We start from the raw sequence: 17,055 nt of genomic DNA on the forward strand, positions 1-17,055 counted from the left end.
GTCGCAGGCGACCTGTCCAGTCTACCTGCCAAAATACCTCTCGATCCGCACGTACAGGTCCACTGTCCATCTCAGTTGGTTAAAAATGTTTGAAAACGGAGCAATATACTGTAGACAACTGACAGGTCGACTCAGGAATTCTTACACACTTCGGTCGAAGGGTGTAGTGCGGGAGGTGCGTAGACATACTAGGACAGATACACTTGCGACCTGTTGACTTTCACGGCAAGCGTCAGATCACTTGACAGTTACGAAAACTGACATTTTTTGCCTATATGGTATACTGGTATGGTATAAGGCTTAGACAAGGAAGGAATAGTCTAAGGTTTTTGCTCATCCATATCACAACCATCTAAGGCGGCTGTGTCCATATTCCCAGGTCGACTTGACACAGTAGATATGTCACTTTTACAAGGTGTGTGTGGAAAATATCGGGATTAGTCTCAAAGTAAAAAAAATTTTCACATTTTCGTACAGTGACCCAACATCCTCCAAAATAGGCCCCTTGAGCATCAATACAATGCTGCTAAAGGTTTTTCCAATTTTCAATGCCCCTGAAACTCTTGAATCAGAATACTGTTCGGGAATCTCGTCGCAGTCTCTTGAACCACTTGAATCGCGTCGAAACACCGTCCTTTCGATCGGCTCGGTTCAAACTTCATATAAATCGAAACGAATTCTTAAAAAGAATGCACGAGATAATTGAATTAGCAAATGGCAAATACATCCAATTTAAAGCATCCAAAATGGAAAATGCGCAAAATTATTTTTAATTTGACCTACTCGAAAATTACGGAAATAATCACAGGCTTGGAAATGATGATGCATGATTCATTTTTCGGGGTAGTCATACTAACCTGAACGCTGTAAAGTGATAATAAATTTAATAAGAAAGTTACGTTTAAAATACATAGGAACACGATCGTTTGTAGAAAATTAAATTCCGCCATTTAAGTTACTCTTTTTGTGGTACATGTAACAATCACCAAGCGCAACTTAAATTGGCATTTGGCGGCGGTAATCGGCATATTTAACTTCTGCAATTCAACGACTGATTGTTTTATCCGAACCATTAACTTTATACAAAAAGCTCCAGTAAAAGCGTTCCCTTCTGTTCGTAAAGATAAGCGGTCATTATTTTCGTATCAACAAGGTTTAGTAATTTAATAACCCACTCTTGGCTCGTGTACAGATACTTGCTGTTCCATTTCGCATTAACATTGTAGCAATTTAAGATTCAATAAAAAGTACTCGCTCGCGTTCTAATCTTTCCTTTTTGAAAGAGGTTAATGCGAAAATGTCAGCAGAAAACGCTATTAACTTAAAGGAAGCCGAATTACACATTAAGAACTAAAAATCCAGTAGAACTGATACGGAACGATCAGAAAATTTCATTTAAATATCTTGACAAATAAAAAATTTGATTGCGCATGCGCCACGAATTTTAGAACTAGCTCCACCCTCAAGTAGTTTGGGAGCAATTTTCATAACTTTTTTTGGCCAAGTGCTGTTAAAGTGTTGTCGATAATTTAATTTTTCTGAGTGTAAAGAGTGGCAGGGGAGCAAGATTTATAATTTTGGCTCTAGATCAGCAGGACACAAAACGCCAAACCTCATTTTAAAAAACGGAATAATGGTGCTAGAAAAAGTTGCAATCTTGTATACTTACCTATGTATACAAACCGAGTGAACGCTGGTTTCGCGGGGGGTTCGTTTCAGAAATTTCAATCGACGAATAGACTAGCAAGTATTTGGTGGGAAAGCGGGATTCTTAACCGAACATTCAGAGCAACGCCACGTTAGTTGTTGGCGCCAATTTTGCATTGGGTAGACTTAATTTGTGGGTGAACCGTGAAAGCGAAACGATGCAAGTTACATGCGGCAATTTTAGATGGCGAAAAGTTTATATTAAATTTAAAGTTAAACGAGTTCGTGTCATACAAGGATACGAAAGAAATATTAATCGCGGTATTGTAGTGAAACGTTACTGAAAAAGGTTAAACGTTACAGAGGTCAGTTACCGGTACATGTTAAAACCAGTATAAAGTAGGCACATGTGTGCGAAAAAACTGCATTGCGTGAAAGAGACGATCTGACTCAACCGCAAATATACCAGTATAACGAAGCCTTACCGTATTAATATGTAAGCGAACATGTTTAGTTTTGGTGCATTGATGGATTAAGTTTACATAAGTTGTTACCACGAACGCGCTAGAGTCCAAGGTGCAAAACTTTCCGTTGCGCCAAGTTTGTAGTGGCAAGATACCTAAAAAACCAATTTATTAATCGAAGTTGTACATCCAATTTATGTATATGAAGTGCAAAAAAAATTATGAGCAAAACGGCTACCGGTAAAAAGGTTAAAGACAATTAATTCCAGCTTCTGTTTGTTGTTAAAAAAAGTTAGAAAGGTACAGGTTTTTTTGCCATTTACAAACTGCAGAACATTGGTAATTTACTACTGTGAATAACTCAAAGTTCAACTCATTAAATGAAAGTAAGTAGAGTTTATTCCTGAATCAAAATGCGTCAACCATCTTTCGAAATCAACAAACAACCCAATTCAACTGGTAATGGTAATATAAGAGGCGGGCCCGTAGCCAGAGGGTGGCCAGGTGGAGCTGCGCCCCACCTAGAACGTGGTCTTGTCCCCACTGGAAATTACGGTTAATGGTGCCTTTACAAAAATTACAGGGGAGCTATTTATCAAAAACTTCTTAAGCCACCCCTAAAAAAATACCGGCCACCCCTGTTACTTCATTCTGGCTACGGACCTGATAAGAGGTCCGATCGTATTGAATAAAGTGTTCCGCGATCTAATTTTCCAAATTGCTGCTGCCTTACTAAATGAGAAATCGAACTGACAATGGGGTCATCCCGCCTTCATTTTTTATTTCTGATCCACAAAGTACATTAAAAATAAAAAGACCCGTGTGTCCTCAATTTTTATTTGCGAGTAAAATAAACCCAAAATAAATTATTGAAAAGCTGTGTTTTTAGTTCCGAATTTGAAACGCTTCAGACTAAATACGTCACAAACCTACAACCAATCACGTAGAAGTGAGCTGGCAACCTTACGCGAGGGTCTGACGTTTGTCAAATTTTGACGTTTTGAGAGGGATGTTTAACTGCATCTAGCACGAAAGTGACAAGTGCCTGTGACAGATGATGCAAGTTATAAATGCCATTCTCCTGCAATATTGCCAAGTCGTTATGTCATCTGAATGGTTCAAGGAGCTGATTGGTCGGGCTTATTACGTCACAGAGCCCGCCACAATCATATCGTTTTGAATAAACCTTTAAAATCGCACATGTTCATTATTTTCTTGCTAATCAGCCTCTATTTTTAAATAAACTTTTACTGTCCAAAAAAATGTTTTATGGTTTCAGGTACACGCTTATTAAATTAGAACTGCGGAATTCAACTATACTGTAAACCCCCATTGGAGAACATTTCTACGCATCGATAAAAGTAAGTTTTATTTGAATTGAGCCGGACGGCATCAACCATCCAATCCAATTCCAAAATAAATCGATACAATCATATATACAGTGTGTAAAACGATGGGGTATACAAGAGGAAATTTTTTTAAATATTGATTTATGGAAAAAAATTATTCTTCATGATATAGTTTGCTTGCTTTGAAAGTATCAATAACGTAGTAACGATTTTCATTGCCCATCACGGTTTAGCACAGTGTCCGATAAAACGGTTTTCGCTATGAAGGATGTACTGTTATGGTCTATTTATATCGCTAGGTTAGCGATTAAATTGAATAAGTTAAAAAGAAATCGTAAACGATTTACAAAAAGCGCATTTCCACTTGTATTCATTTCCCATTTGTAAGATGCAACTTCTGTTAAAATCGTAAAAATCCGCCCACAAATCAGAAAGATAGCGTTGCACATGTGCAATCCATTTTTTACGTGCTACTTCAATTTCTGTTTATAAGAAGAATTTCATTTCAATGCTTTTCTAAATAAGAAAGTTGAAACTGCGCATGTGCAAATCTAAATTTTGAAACTGGTGTTAGATTTTCCCTTATTCCAAGCACCTATGTATTCAATTTCATTTAAATGCTTCCATAAATAAGAAAGTTGGCACTGCGCATGCGCAAAACCAAATTTTGAAACTGGCGTTAGATTTTCATTTATTCCAAGTGCCTATGTATCAAATTTCATTCAATTATTTCTATAAATAAAAAAGTTTGCAATTCGGTTTATAAATGGTCGAGATGCGAAAAAGGCACTGTGAATTTTGAATCGATTCGACTCAACTTTTGACATTGCGTATTATATGGCTAAAGCTATGCCCATGCTGAATTTCATGCAATTCAGTTCATAACTAACGGAGATCTAAAAGCGATCAGACATTTCTAAACAAAATTATCGTTCACACGGACAGATAGAGGGACAGGCAGACAAAGGAACAGACGGACAGACCAACAGACAGACGACAGACAGCAATACAAAATTATAAACGATCTCTCGGATCGTTAATACGGCAAAAGTGTAAAATTATGGAACATGTAAAAAACGGTTTTTTGGTTTTTTTACAATAACTTTTTTATCAATAAACGCAGAAAAAATTCCTTTCTTGGTGCAAGCCTCGATACCATAACGAACCAAATAGCGAAAAAGTACTCTTAAGATAAAGAACTAGTAGCGTCTCAACGAACGATCGGACGGACGGACAGCCGGACGGACGAACGGACGGACAAAGTGGATACAATAGCGCATTTTTTTTTGTGGAAATACGCTAAAAAGTCGCGAACACGAGAAAGAAAATGGAGCCGCCAGTGGTTGCTGAAGAAAAGGGCATTTTCCCATATAGGATTGCGAAATGAACTGACGGAATTATTTAATAATGGATGAAGAGACATATGTTAAGTTGTTAAGATTAGTTTCCGTTTATTGTAAAGAAAATCTGAAACTGAGTACACATTCCAGCTTATCGCTGCGATTCGCAGAAATTAATGCCGGGCGGCATCAACCACCCAATCAAATTCCAATAAATTGCTACATTCATCTGTACACACGCGACGATAAATTGTGACAATTCGATCGTAACAATACATTTTTATGTACAATATGTCGTAGTGTGTAAACCAGGCATTCATGCATGCTTGTACTACAAATTGCCTACTTTCAGGGTTGCACTGATCTACATTACATCGCAAAATAAAATGTGCAAAATAACATATCGCATGGATATTTTGTTTTCGACTATTACGGTGGATATTTCTCAAAAACAAAGTGTTGTATTTCGTCACATTGTAATTGTAACACCCTGTATGATACAGTTCATTCAAACAATAGATGGCGCAAGTCTCGTTCCAAGAGTGACGTAAGTTCAAAGTTTAAATTTTGTTTGATTACCGATCCGTTTAACGGTTTTCTTGGTGCTCTGGTTCTGGTACATTTAACAAATAATTTTCGTTATGAGCAGTTACACGTACGATGTGCCCGAATTGTCTGATTTTACAGATAACATCTCTAGCGAAAACTACGCGGAAATCGAGTCTTACTTTGGTATGAAGGTGTATGTAAATTTATATTTGGTTATATGAAAGCAAACTCTTTCAGATATAAGTCATGAGGATTGCAATGGAGCAGTTCTTACCCAAGTTTTTACAGTTGACGCACACAATAGCTTATCTGATGATAGTGAAGGTTGATATAAAAGTGAAATTGTTGTTTACTGTTTAAATTATTTTAGGTTCCGATGTTAGAGATCCATTACATACTTCATTGAGGAGATCATCGAGCGTTGGTGATTTGCAAACATTCGTGAGGAATCGCACACAGTAAGTCATATAAATTTACGGTTCCTAATTTACCTTGACATTTGAAGGATTAACGAACACCAAAGTCATCTGTTGAAAGATGCAGTTGGCACCTCTTTCTGCCAGTCGAATTCTACAATATCCCTATTGCAGTCCAAGAAATTTGTCAGCGTTGCAGAAGCAATAAGCACTTTTCACAATAAGACTCCCGACCGTTTCCACTCGAGGTCTCGTATGTTAAAACCCAGTTTTGCATCCGGAGCTGCCGTAAAGCAATGTACTGTTCCGGCGTCTCCATTTTTGGCAACAAAACAACGAGCACGACCAACCACTGTACTATCGCACGATGAAAAAGAAATTAAAGAGGCGGAAGAAATGCACAAATTTAAAATCAAGGCGAATCCGCTTAATCCGAAGATTTTGGCCCGTCCCTCAACCCCCAAAGTCGGTCCAGTGAGAAAGTCTACGGTCCCTCAACCGTTTAACATTACGCAGGCTCCTAAAAGGAAACCCGTAACACCAGTTCCAATTGTTCCCACGTTTCACGCACAGCCGATGCCAAAGTTCTTACCTAGAGGTCCGTTGGTTAAACCACAAACACCCATCATTGTGAAGCGGGATGTAGAGAAGAAATGTGAAGTGAAACTCAAAAAATCAGAAGAAATTAAGCTTAAAAATACTGTACCTTTGCCATTTAGCTTTTTAGAACGTGATAAAGATCTGCTACGGAAAAAAGATGATGCTTTGAAAAAGTTGTTCGAGAGTGAAAAGCGCAATCGGGAATTTCACGCTAACCCTCTTCCCAAGTATTTATCTTCAGCTGATGGTGCGAATTCAACAATGTTTAAACGAAACATGAGCGTTAACGTCTCAAAGGTATATCAGTATTATTGTTAACATTTATTGAAATACATTTTTCTAGCATTCAAGCACTGAAAGTTTGGTGCAGCCCATTTTTAAGGCGAAACCCGCTAAGGTGTTAAATATGAAGCCCTTTGAGCCCAAAAAAGAGGAACGACTTGTATTGGAAGTGGCCGAGTTTCGTCTAAATACCGACTTACGAGCCAAAGAACGAGAAGCATTTCAGTCTAAACTTAAAGAAAAGGAGCATCTACTTCATGAGTACATCAAAAGGGTAATTTCTTCAATTTGTTTTAATGGTAGTTGTCCTTTACCACAGATACAATATATAAAGTAATATACAGGGTGTTACATACATAATAGAGGGGATCAAAACAAGCACTTTCCCAAATAAACTGAGAGTCTATCGTGTTTTGTTTGGGACCCTTAAAAAAGTGGTGAAATTTGTTTTTCTTTTTTATTTTTTCTCAGAAACATAAGAGTTAAGAAGACAACACTACCCCGAAATGGAGGTGCGAAAATAATTCTGATTTGGACGAAATTTTGTATCTAAAGGTTTCTGAAATAACGAATCTGAAACTTGTGTTTGAAAATTTGAAAAAAAATTGTTGAACAGTTTTTGAAAATCACTTTTCAAACAAAAGATAACTCGTTTGAAAATTGGTCCTTCGAGTCAGAGTTAAGAGCGCAAAAGTGCACTAATATAATATATAAAAATTATTATTTATGATTACTATATTTATTGTTGTTGAACTCCACTTAAAAAATTTACTGTAATTGAACTTTTTGTAGAAAGAAGAGGAAAATCACCAAAAAGAGGCAGAAGAGGTTCGAAGATTGAGAAAGCAAACCGAATATCGAGCCCAACCTATTAGAAAGTACAAAGAGGTCGCCGAAGTTGAGCATAAAAAGTTAACCATACCTGTCAGTCCAAAGTTCAATAGGAACCATAGCAACAAAGAGAATTTGTCATCATAATTACATATAAATGTTTATTGTTCAATGTAATTGTTTTTACAGAATAGAAAGTCACAAGCTAGACATTTACCCCATAATGTTGACGTTCTTGTACGGAATCTAATATACAGTTTTACCGATTGTCTTGACAATTGCTGGCTATTTTGTTAGTATTTTATTGTAATTATTGTATTTATCATTTAATTAAAAATCTTAGAACTGTACGTACCTATACATGGCTGTTGCTGTGCTGGTAGTCTCACCCTTTAGTCAGTATCGTTTGAGCCATCCTGTAAGAAAACAACTGATAGTCCCATCCTTTCTAACTAGGTCATCCGGTATGCGAATAAGTATATCTTGTGCAGATAAGGGGCGTGTTTTTAAACTGAAACTAGTTTTGTAACTAATTGAGATACATAATTTATAATTATAAGTAGTAGTATGCAAACTTTATTGTTGTTTAGCTTCTTGGTAGATGAGTAATGGGGATAGGGCCCTTTACACATTAACATTGAAAGGCCGCCTGGCACACGTTCAGAATCTACGCTATACACTGTGTCGAAGATAAGGCTGTCTATTATGGGGATCTTGGAAACCTTATAGAAGATGCTAAGATGGGCAAATTAGGGAAAAGTTGCGCAATTAAAGAGTTATGCTGTAAAGAAAACCAAAAAATTTCAATTACTATGCCAGAAAAACTGTAATTTGCCGATTTTGTTTATATTTTCCTGATGTAGGTTGAGTTGGGGATGAAGCCATGAGTGGGAATAAATGAAAATCGGTGTCGCCCCCTAGCTACCCGTATGTTTTGTGAAAACCTTATGACGTTTTAGATGCGCCACCCTGTATATATTCATTTCTTTCATAAAATTGTTTACCAGTTTCTGCCTTTTTGTGTTCATCCTTTGTTGACTAATATACCGTATAGTATAACAATTTAATTTATAAAAAGTTTATAAATTCAATGGTATAATGAAGACAATAAATGTGTGTAAACAAATATAACAAACGAGCTCCACATGCGCAAAACCTAATTTTGAAACTGGCGGTTTGCTTTTATTCTCAACTTTTGACCTTGCGTATTATATGGCTAACGCTATCCTGATATTGAATTTCTTGTAGTTCGGTGCATAACCAGCGGAGATGTCAAAAGGGCTCTCCTTGTTTTTTGGCCTACATTGCCATTTGAGGCACTGTGATCTGCAAGTTTGATAAAATCCACCTACAAAGTTGTATCGTAATTGGTCCACTCGTCCTTGAGATATCGTGCTGACGGACACAGCAAAATCATAGACTCGCTAGGAGCTCATTTAACATCATCGACAGAAGTAATGATAATAGGAGGCCACTTAGGCAACTAAGAGGTTCCACCCTGTATATACCACCTACGATGCACACATTTTTGAGAGCTGGCAACCACACAATTTTTAGAAGGCCCTTGGATTATTTAGGCAAAGGTGGAGGTGTTGAATGCGTTTTCCAAAATCTCAAAGTCGTAATCCCCCCCCTGCTCATGACCATTTCATGTATGGCAAAAAAAGTCAGCGTGTAAACTTTGCCATTAAAGAGATTGATTTATACCGGTTATTATATGTATCACTTACTTGTACTTGTACTGAAATTTATAACGCGAGCGCAAATTTCACTATTTATCACTTCGGCTTCGATCTTGGAACTTTTATTAAACAAACTTCCATTTGGTTATATAGTAAACGAAACGCTTCTATAGAATTCTAGAGTCAGCATATCATATTTCCTGGAAAGTACACGTCATATCCGCTTTCAGTCCATATCACCTGTGCCTAATCCTTTATCGACTTGCTGGCCGAAAATAAAATCTTGTCTTGGGAATTACGTTCAGCGTTGTAAAATTTGCAAGAGGGTTGAAAAATGTGTGAGGAAAGCCATAGCTGAATCTACTGCTGAAGAAAAAGACAGGCAGTTAACAGAGGTTAAAGTTAAACGAACGCGTAACCTAAAAAGAAGTTTCAATTGAACCTAAAAATATGTTTATGCAAAAGAATACTTCAATTTTGTGCATTATTTTTTACGTATAATAAATTTATTTTTGAATAATAATTTTATTTATGTATGTTAGGTACCCTTTCTAAGCCGAAAAACAAACTGGGACCGGAACTGAACATTTCTAGTCACAGAACCTGAATCGGTACCGGAACCCTTAAAAAATAATTATACCTAAGTAGTGCGGAACCGGAACCTATATTCCATATATGGGTTCCAACAATAATATCAGTTGGAGTTTGTATTTTTTCCAAATTCTGATTACGAAGTTTTGATTATTATCATTAAATAAAGAAGATTTATTATTCAATGTTATTAGTAATGAGATTATCAGTGAAAAAATCTTTTGAATTCTTACCTATTCTTAACCCTTTTTTTTAAATCTGAGCTAGCATGGAAAGTAAGAATACGAAAGGTATGTCAAAACATACTACAACGAAAAAAGAAGACGAAGCAAATTGATGTACCAAGAAGTACCTGAGAATATTACCAAACTTTTGTAGTGTCCATGGCATCACAGATTATTGAAAAAGATGGGGGTTTATTTTTCCAATTTTCCGTCTTTATTATGAAAAACATTGAAAACCAATACGTTTAATTGACGTAACAAATTTTTTTCTACAAAAAACCATAAATACATTTTTGCTCTAAAATAATTTGGGGAGCCAATAATCGCATGTTATGAATTTTTTACATTGAAATCCCTATGATGCGTTACGCAAGTCACCACCCTGTATAGAGCGACAATGTGATCTTACGGTGGTATTATTTTCTACCGGTACTTGGAAGATCCGCCATGTTTTGACCAAATACACGGGATTGGTAGAAATAAACCTGGAAACTGAGGCGATGAACTTACCTTGCTCAACACAATTCTGGCAGCATTATTGTAACCATAGCAAAATCTAGTAGGTAATTTGGTTGAACCAATCAGCTCAATGATAAATTGGAATAAACATGACCGACATCATAGAGTAATTACTCTATGCCGACATGAAGCATTATGGCCACATTGTCTTTATACATCAGTCACTGTACTCTATACAAGATAGTAGCGACAATAGGTGTCTCATTTTTTATTGGTTGCTGAATCACGTGGTATGCGGCAGCCATTTTGTGGCAAACATTCAAACTACTATTATAGGTACCTATTTACTTATGTCATGTCATGTACAGTGACAGTCACTGTAATGTCATGTATTCTTGGTTGTTTTCTTATATAGGTAGTCTAGGTGTCGAATGCCTAATAATAGGGTAACCTCGTTTTGATGTATGAATGAAATGTTTTTACTGTTTTTGAATGCTTATGTCACGTAGATTTTTTATCCGATTGATGCCACTCTGCCCAGGCTTAAGCAATTCGAGTAATTCAAGATGGCGTACAAAGGTGGGGCTCAAAATATTGAAAATTTTATTTCGACACGGTATTATCATGTGACATATCATTTATATGTTTTTTAGGCAGTGGCGGATCCAGAAAAACTTTTTGAGGTGAGCGCCTTTGTAAATATAAAACTTTTAACTTCGCGTGCAAGGAGGCTCCATCACTCTATAACGGTTACGGAGAATAGATTGTACAATAGTGGTAGCGCACATTTTTAGAAAGTGGGGAATGTATAGGTACTAATGGAAATACTGTAAATTAAGTTGTCTTTAACATTTAAAAGGGTGCTATTTGCCTTTTACCCAAGCCTTTTTGGGCTTGTCGGAGGGGCTAATTGCCCCCTTTGCCGCTTATACTAAATCCGTCACTGTTTTTAGGTCAAGGAATCAAATATTTTTTTGTGAAAACTTAATGTAAGGGTGACTTTTTCTTAAGTAGGTTGGAAAATGCAACTTGAAGCTGAACTGGGACTTTTTTTAAGGAACTTTACTAGTAAATAGTTTGTGGGATGTCCACAAAGTCGATTCAATGCGCGTCCTGCTTAAGAGGGCCCTGCCTTAGATGTTTGATCACGTACCACTTTTAGATTTCAAATTTAAGCGGGTGGTATGCTCCCCTTTGTATTTACCCGCGTGGAGCAGCAGCTCTACCTCGAGTTAAGCTTTATTTCAGTCTGACAACCCTAGTAACCAAGCACGTAAAGACCATGGTGAGACAGCCGCCATATCTTATTAGCATCGTTTAATTGTCGTGGGTTCGTCTTAGATCGTTTAAATGACCTACCGATTTTCTCCTCTATGTCGTTGAAAAGGTACCCCTGTTCGGTCATTAGCGAGACGACATAGCAGATAAAACGACACCAATCTTTATCAACTTCAAAGGTGAACAATTAACTAAAATATTCAAATGCTTTTACATAAACTTCCTATTTCTTGCGTTTCGGTCTTTCCCAATTCTCGAAAATTCCCATAAAAAATTCATCAGTTACGCCATCTGCTAATGGATACATGTACCTCTTGTTCTCTTCGGCTATTCTCTTCGCCTCTTCTAACTTTAACAATTCCAATCTTTCCTTTTCGAGCCTCTTCTTCTCTTCGGTCGACATCGCCGGCGCCTTCTTTTGTGGCGGCTTTTTTTCCTTGGCCGCCTTCTTTGGCTTCTGTGGCTTCTCCCGTTTGACTTTCTCTTGTTTTACCTTTACGGGCTTGGGCTTTTCGATTTTGGGCTTTACAAACGGTACTCTATTCCTTTTGGGAATTTGCCATTCGGTGTTCGCCGCTTGAGTTATTACCTCCGGTGTGGCCTGAAGTGCTAGTTTCACCAACGAAAACTGAAAACCTTCGTAGAAACTTTTAAACGGGGTGTAATGGGATACGTAAAAACCGCTTACTATTTAAACACAAGTTCGATAATCGCCCACAGTATGCCAAAATTTAAAGTGGCGCGATTCTCAAACTGTTCTATTTCAGCTTTCCTGTTCTTCAAAGTTATGTCAATCCACTCATCATCGCTTCCAGTATTAGACGAACTGCTTTCATTCGCCGCTATTTCCGTGACGTTACTTTCGTTGACATCATACTGCACCCATCCTTTTTTAGGGTCGTCCATGTCCAACAATCTCTGCTCCCACATTTTCTGTACCATTAATCCTTTCAGAATTTCTTCATCAGTTAACTGCTTCACCTTTTCTTCACTTTTCTCGCGACTGATGGAGTCGATCCTTGTTGGAACTGTCTGAGATGAAACCCCGCTAGGTGTATCAGTACCCGAAACAATTTCGTACTTATCTATGAGTAGATCAATGAGAGTTCAACAACAAAATCGTTTACCTGCAACTTGGTAAATTTCAAACTTATCTTCAGCGGCGTTGGTTAACTGGCTCGACGGTTCCGTGCTTTTGTTTGATTGCTCAGACACCTCACCATCTACTTCAGTGAAAAGAGGTAAAAATCTAGCAGGCAGATCGGAATCAACGGTATAAAGTGGTGTGCTGATCTGCTCGTCGTCTTCCTCAGCCTCGCTTATTTGAGACTGTGAGTCTGTTTCAGTAAGTGACTTGATGGACGACAAGTCATCTAAAATCGTGGATTAGCAGTAAATGATGTGGAACGGCGTACGGTTCATTACAATCCGCGCACGTGCACATTTCTTTAGGCAATTCATATCTGCAAGTTCCATTAGGTTTGGCAATTTCAATGTAGCTTACATTTCTCGTGCTCATATCCTTGTCAAACGAGCTTGTGGAGCACATATCTGATGCACTGGAATGTAATTGATCGCTATCTGGAAGTAGCTCAAATACTTCGCCAGGTGGCGGTATTGACTCGCATCCCTCTTCCACAATTTCTGCTGCTACTAAGATCGCTTCTTTGAAAATTCCAAAAAACTTCCTATGCGTTAAATTCTTCCTAGAATCTGCGCACTTTTAGACCGTGCGAATTATACACACTTACTTCTCAACAGGTCCATAAAATACAAGAACCACTCAAGGACAATTTTCTGCGTTTGGTGCGGTAACCGACAATCATCTTGCAAGAACCAGACACAGTCGGTGATGACGTCCAAGAACCAAAACTGAACCAAATTGGTCTCGTAGTCCTTGCACTTGAAAAAGTTCCCAAAATACTCGATGCAGTATTTAATACCCTTTTCGCGAACGTAAGGTATATCCAGTTTGTCGAGCTTGGGAAAAGACGGTAGGGTGGTGATGGTTGTGTCAAACTCGTATTCGGAATTGGGTGTATGGGGAGGTACAACACTTCGGGATTTTATTGATTTTGGAGGGGCATTTTGAAGGGATAAAGCAACTTCACTTAAAAAATGATAGTCCAACGAACCATTGGGGTTGTATTCGGCACGTTCACCTTCGCTTTCGTTTTGGGACAACATTCCACAGTTTTAAATTTGACAAGGGTGATGATATGACAAATAGCAGACCACTTGACTCCGATCATAAACAGTTTTCAGTTTATGGCCCTATTTTGCAATATCCTCCTTATCCAGTCAAACCTGCGTGGTAATGCGAGAAAGGAAGCGGGACGGGCGCAGGATATATTTCGACAGCGGGATATGCAAGTGCGGCGATTTGCACGCATATCTCGCTGTATGCGTCCCGCTTGCGTTTCCGCATTCCCACGTCAGTTTGAGTACCTAGACCTATATTGCAGATATCGCAAATAGGGACATAATCTGAAAACTGTTTATGATCCGATCTTTGCACGTGATTCTGTATTTTTGGTAAGTTTGCAACCATCAAAGACTTTCCTAGACGGAGTGTGCGCAAGTGAGAACTTAAAATTCAAGGGCAAAGTTTATTGATCTCATTTGCTCTTAATTTGAAAAAATAGCCAAGAGTGGAAGCTTGCAAGTGGAACAAGTATAAATTGTGCACAACTCTTGTGCAAATAAAGCGCATTTTTTAAACCGAAATAGCTTTTGTTTTGACATCACCAATGGATATATTTCTTGCAGACGTTTCAATCGCCCTTTGTGAGTACCCTCTTCCGACAATCCGCTCTTGAGGTATAAGGGAATATACCCGATCACGATACGAGGTCGAGGTGGAGCGCTATGGTTGGTAGAAATTAATTCCTTTCGTTGAGACCTTTCATTAGAGTACCATGAAAGATGAAACTAGTTCCACCCCCCTCACCCTCCAGCCCGTACTTTGATTAGAGGGCAGAAAGAAGGGCAGTAGTTGGTAGAAAACGGTTTCTTTCGTTGAGACTTTTCATTAGAGTACCATGAAGGATAAAACTAGTTCCACACCCCCCCCCCTCTACCTCCACCCCGTACTTTGGATAAGAGGACAAGAAAGAAGGGCAGTAGTTGGTAGAAAAACTGTTCCTTTCGTTCGTTGAGACCTTTAACTAGAATACAATGAGAGATAAAATTAATTTTTAACCCCCCCCCCCCCTCAGGCCCCGTCGCTCACTGCTCTCGGAAAAAAGTTCGCACGGGAAAGTTATAGTTTGTACAAACCAATTTATTTCGATGAGGCTTTTCATTAGAATACCATGAAGGGTAGAACATGTGTTTACCCCCCCCCCCCTCCATTTTCTAAGTTCAAGTTTAACTTGGCACCATTAAAGGCACGCGCTTGCAAAATCGGAGATCAACTGGTTGTCGTATGTAAAGGTTTTGCACGTTTTACTTTCAAAAACAGCATCTCGGGAAATAATTCGTGGGAGGGTCCCCCTTTTAGACAGCGAAATTTAATGGCCGTCTGGCACACCTTCAAGGTATAGACTACCTACTGCAAAAATTCCAGAACTCTAGGACCATTCCCCTAGAAGTAGTTCAAAACGGTACAAGTGGTACAATAGCACATTTTTTAATTCTTAAAAAATGCGCTAAAAATTTTGGGAACCGAGGGAACCTTTTTCCTTTGACATATGCCACCTACCGTCCGCCCGTGTGAAAATTGCTTTACCTAATCTTGGCATTTGGCCCAGCGTTGGCAGTCAACCGGCGGGAGATCATATGTGGGACCGTGGGAACTTTTAGGTCGCCAGTTCATCAAGAAAAGTTCATTAGGCAGAGTCACCAGCAAGAGTGCATATAGAAGAGTCCACATGAAAGAGTGCATTAGGAAGAGTTCCCGAAGGAGCAGTCATCAGAAAGTGTTCATCGGGAAGAGTTCATCAGGAAGTGTGTGCATGGAAGCGTCCACATGGAAGAGAGTAAATTGAAGAGTTAGTCAGAAAGCGTTCATCAGGAAAAGTTTACTAAGAAGATTTCATCATGAAGAGTTCATGAGGAAGAGTGCATCAGGAGAAGCTCATCGGGAAGAGTTCATCAAAAAGAGTTCATGAGGAAGAATTCATCAGGAAGAGTTCATCAGGAAGTTTATCAGAAAGAGTTCATCAGAAAAATTCATCAGGAAGAGTTCATCAGGAAGAGTCACTTGGAAGAGTTCATCACGAAGAATTCATCAGGAAGAGAATATCAGGAAGAGTTCATCAGGAAGAGTTCATCAGGAAGAGTTCATAAGGAAGAGTTCATCAGGAATAGTTCATCAGGAAGAGTAAGTCAGGAAGTTCATCAGGAAGAATTCATCAGAAAGAGTACATCAGGTAAAGTTCATCAGAAAGAGTAAATCAGGAAGAGTTCAGTAGGAAAAACATCTGGAAAAGTTCCTCAGGAAGAGTTAATTAAGAAAAGTTCATCAGGAACAGATAATTAGGAAGGGTTCTTAAGGTAGAGCTGAGCAGGAAGAGTTCATCAAAGAATAGTTCATGAGGAAGGGTTTATGAGGAAGAGTTCATACGGATCAGTTCATCAGCAAAAATTCATCAAAAAAAGTTCATCAGGAAGAGTTCATAAGGAAGAGTTCATCAGGAATAGTTCATCAGGAAGAGTAAGTCAGGAAGTTCATCAGGAAGAATTCATCAGAAAGAGTACATCAGGTAAAGTTCATCAGAAAGAGTAAATCAGGAAGAGTTCAGTAGGAAAAACTCATCTGGAAAAGTTCATCAGGAACAGATAATCAGGAAGGGTTCTTAAGGTAGAGTTCAGCAGGAAGAGTTCATCAAAGAATAGTTCATGAGGAAGGGTTTATGAGGAAGAGTTCATACGGATCAGTTCATCAGCAAAAATTCATCAAAAAAAGTTCATCTGGAAGAGTTCATCAAGAAGAGTTCATCAGGAAGAGTGCATCAGGTAGAGTTCATCAGGAAGAATTCCTCAGAAACAGTTCATCAGAAATTCATCAAGTCCATGGGGAAGAATTCATCAGGAATAGTTCATCAGGAAGAGTTCATAAAGGAGGGTTTATCAGGAAGAGGAGTTTATCAAGAACAGTTCATCAGGAAGAGTTTATCCGGAAGAGGGTATCAGGAAGAGTTCGTCAGGAAAATTCATAAGAAATTCATCAGGAAGAGTTCTTCAAGACGAGATCTTCAGGAAGGGTTTATCAGGGAAAGTTATTCAAGAAGAGTTCTTTAGGAGGAGAGTTCATCAAGGAAGGTTTATCAGAAAGAGAAGAGTTTATCAAGAAGAGTGCATCAGGAGTTCATCGAATTCATCAGGAAGATCAGGAAGAGT

General features: G+C 38.4%; 2 protein-coding genes across 2 annotated transcripts; one reads left to right on the top strand and one right to left on the bottom strand.

Annotated features, from left to right (window-relative positions):
• The first annotated feature begins 5,346 nt into the window (after positions 1-5,346).
• Positions 5,347-7,826, top strand: LOC116177536 (targeting protein for Xklp2-like). The gene is made up of 6 exons (XM_031496553.1): positions 5,347-5,532; positions 5,587-5,673; positions 5,720-5,807; positions 5,855-6,662; positions 6,709-6,921; positions 7,440-7,826. Exons 1-6 carry the CDS (start codon positions 5,442-5,444, stop codon positions 7,623-7,625), a joined length of 1,473 nt encoding a protein of 490 aa, XP_031352413.1. The 5' UTR covers positions 5,347-5,441; the 3' UTR covers positions 7,626-7,826.
• Positions 7,827-11,935: 4,109 nt separating this feature from the next.
• On the bottom strand, positions 11,936-13,907 carry LOC116176132. Its single transcript, XM_031494606.1, has 5 exons — positions 13,464-13,907; positions 13,138-13,425; positions 12,840-13,085; positions 12,401-12,797; positions 11,936-12,359 (listed from the first exon to the last, which is right to left on the bottom strand). Exons 1-5 carry the CDS (start codon positions 13,897-13,899, stop codon positions 11,936-11,938), a joined length of 1,791 nt encoding a protein of 596 aa, XP_031350466.1. The 5' UTR covers positions 13,900-13,907.
• Between the last annotated feature and the right edge of the window lie 3,148 nt (positions 13,908-17,055).

This window comes from Photinus pyralis, unplaced genomic scaffold, assembly GCF_008802855.1.
Source record: "Photinus pyralis isolate 1611_PpyrPB1 unplaced genomic scaffold, Ppyr1.3 Ppyr1.4_LG7, whole genome shotgun sequence".
Classification (NCBI taxonomy): domain Eukaryota; kingdom Metazoa; phylum Arthropoda; class Insecta; order Coleoptera; family Lampyridae; genus Photinus; species Photinus pyralis.